This window comes from Montipora capricornis, chromosome 6 (genome assembly GCF_036669925.1).
Source record: "Montipora capricornis isolate CH-2021 chromosome 6, ASM3666992v2, whole genome shotgun sequence".
In the NCBI taxonomy this organism is placed as follows: domain Eukaryota; kingdom Metazoa; phylum Cnidaria; class Anthozoa; order Scleractinia; family Acroporidae; genus Montipora; species Montipora capricornis.
The window spans coordinates 50,773,411-50,776,196 of NC_090888.1; the positions used below are offsets into that span (position 1 = coordinate 50,773,411).

The 2,786-nt window shown below is 40.1% G+C and overlaps 1 protein-coding gene across 2 annotated transcripts in view; it reads left to right on the top strand.

Annotated features, from left to right (window-relative positions):
- LOC138052401 (uncharacterized) overlaps nt 1-2,786 on the top strand; it is a 12,446-nt gene extending 9,660 nt beyond the window's left edge. For both annotated transcript variants that reach the window (XM_068898891.1, XM_068898889.1), the window contains exons 7-12: nt 124-191; nt 771-830; nt 1,139-1,521; nt 1,606-1,751; nt 2,157-2,286; nt 2,454-2,786. In XM_068898891.1, coding sequence (XP_068754992.1) covers nt 124-191; nt 771-830; nt 1,139-1,310 — 300 coding nt within the window. In that variant the 3' untranslated portion in view covers nt 1,311-1,521; nt 1,606-1,751; nt 2,157-2,286; nt 2,454-2,786. The remainder of the gene's footprint in view (nt 1-123; nt 192-770; nt 831-1,138; nt 1,522-1,605; nt 1,752-2,156; nt 2,287-2,453) is intronic.

Sequence of the window (2,786 nt, forward strand, 5' to 3'; positions counted from 1 at the left end):
CGTTTTAATTTCATACAATGTTCTGGCTGTGATATCGATTACAGACGGTAAGGGTCTTAGCGGAAATGTCACATTTTTTCAAAATTGCGATTTCTTCCTCATCATGGTTTCCTTTGTACTTAGGCAGGATCGCCCTTAACAGATTATGAAGGAAACCAGACTTCCAGTAATGGGGAAAATGACGTGGACAGGTAGTCTACGATTCTTAATTATTTTTTTCTTCCGTCTTCTAAGACATCCAAAGTCACGGCAATGAAAAATTTGAAATAATTTTTTTACCTGTTCTTTTGAGTGTGAGGTAATAAATTTGACCTTTCAAGACAATCAAGAAGGCCCTGACCATGACAATGAAGTTGAACTGGTACGAGAGCTTTCCCCTATAGCTACTACTCAAGAGGCAGAGTCACAAGGAGATTCAGCAATTACGCAGGAAGAGTGGGTTTTATAGTTAACTTGCTGTCGTTTAGCACAACGTTTTAGCAAAAACTGAATTTATGATTATCCGGTTTTTCGGGTTTTTTGCACAAGCATCTCCATGCTTTTTGCCAGTCACGTAAAAACCATTGTCGCGTGACCTTTATTTCTTCCTATTATTCCAATGATGTCGTTATTTACAAAATAAGTCGTTATTTAATACCAGATATTTTGCACAGAATAAGGAATACATATTTAATGTGGGGAAAAGACAACTCCTTTAAGATTGACCCACAAAGTACACATGATAATGATGAAACTAATTTTTTGGCAAAATGTCATTACAATGCATTTAGGGGGAAAACATCCTACGAGAGTCATCTGCGGAATGCATTAGAGAAAACCTTTCAGGCTATGTAAGTCTACTTTAATCTTAATTGTTGGACGCATTTTATTCGCAAGCCTTGTACAAAGTCATACGCAGTACAAAAAGAGAATTGGAGATGGTCTTCTTCTGCGGCTGCACGTTCTGAAGTTCGAAGGTCTACATAGACAATACATATCCAAAGCACAAAGCTGAATTGCAAAATCAAGTTGGCTTGGCAAGCTTACTTCACATCTGCGCGATCCACGCCCCTCTCTGTTTAATTTTCACATTGATAAAAAACTCGTAACTAGTTTTAACATTAATATAACCCAATGCTTCTCGTCAATTTCCTTTCAGGAGAACGTGTGACGATCCCATGACCATCCTGAAGGAGTTCAGTCGTAATCTACATCGAGGACGACTACTTGACCTCGTAAGCGACTCGGACTTATGCGAAGGCGAGACCAGTGATATTTTTGTCTCTCGTTTCGACTTGTTTGAAACAGGAATGGAGGAGATACTGAGGTAGGGCCTCAGCGATTTCAGCCTGCCTTTAGAGGTTACCTTCGCCGGAGAGAATGCACAAGATTATGGAGGTCCAAGGCGGGAGTTCTTGGGCTGCATGTTGCGCGAAATCCGCGATAGGCTCTTCAAAGAGCAAGGAGCCGCAGGTCACATTCTCCAGGAAGATAAAGCTTCATTGGAAAAGAATGATTACTTTGGAGCTGGCCTTTTTTTTGGTAAATTTATGTCCAAATTGATTCCACTCGTATGCAAAGCTAGGATTAGAGTTAATTTAAGAGGCTGACTGCCTTTTATTCCAGGTTTCAGCCTTTTGCAAGGTGGTCCTCTGCCAAGTTTCCTTTCGGAAGAGCAGATTCAACGAATCTTCACAAGAGATAATGTTGACGCCCTTGGCAGAGCGGAAATCCAATTCCGAAATGGATTGAAGCAATTTGGGGTTATAGAGGTAAGCCTCTCCATCCATGCAACATCAAACTTTCCCAGATACATCACAAACGGATGACAATTACTTTATCAAGCGTTTCATGCCATTCTCGACACTGCCTTTCGAAAACTATCGGAAACCAAACACTTCCCCTGATTGCACAAACATATAGTTTATTGTATCAAAAGAAACTCAGTCTTTTTCGCATAACTCCTTGTTACTGACTCACTCTTATTTATAAGAGCAACTCTCCACATTTCTTATGGCTAACTCCCTTCAGCTATGTCTCTTGGCATGTTTTTGTTTTTGAAGTGGCACGCGCATACCATTCCTTTTATCTCTCTTTTCAGTACTAATTTTCTACTTTTTTTTCCTAGCTCCCTCATAAGAAACCAAGCCTGATATTTCTCTTCCGAAAAATTGCAGTTCTACCCATTACCTACCCAAAGCTGGTGAAGCTATTGGAAGCGATCTTTTCCGAGATGGGAACTAATAGAAGACAAGAAGGAAGAACGGACGTACCGGCTGTTCTTAAACTACCTGAAAGAGGTGTCAGGTAAGCGGTAATGTTATTTCTCCTTACAAAAGTCTACGTCATTTGGAAATATTTCGTTGTGTTGACTGATTCACGATGATTCCTGCGAACTTCTAGCCTACGTTACACCTATAATGTCAGTGGGAGTTACTCAACGTTTTCTTTCCCTTTATCCCCTTTTTTTTTAGCTGCGAGAAGGGCAAATGGAAAAATTTCATTAGAGGATGTGTTGAAGTTTGTCACTGGATGCAATTACGAGCCTGTCGTTGGATTCCAGATGAAGCCAAGTATTTGTTTTGATACGACAATGCCATCCTGTATACCGATAAGCAACACTTGCATCAATAGGTTGACCTTGCCTATCGGTGAGAAAGTTCCAGAGAGCAAGGAAGACCTGTTTTTTTTTTCTTTGATGACGCGTTTTTAAATGACTACTTTGGTCGTCTTAAATGGATACATTAGGTGTAAATGGGATACAGCAAATGTCATTTTGCTTCAGATATCAGAACTGTGTTGTGTTT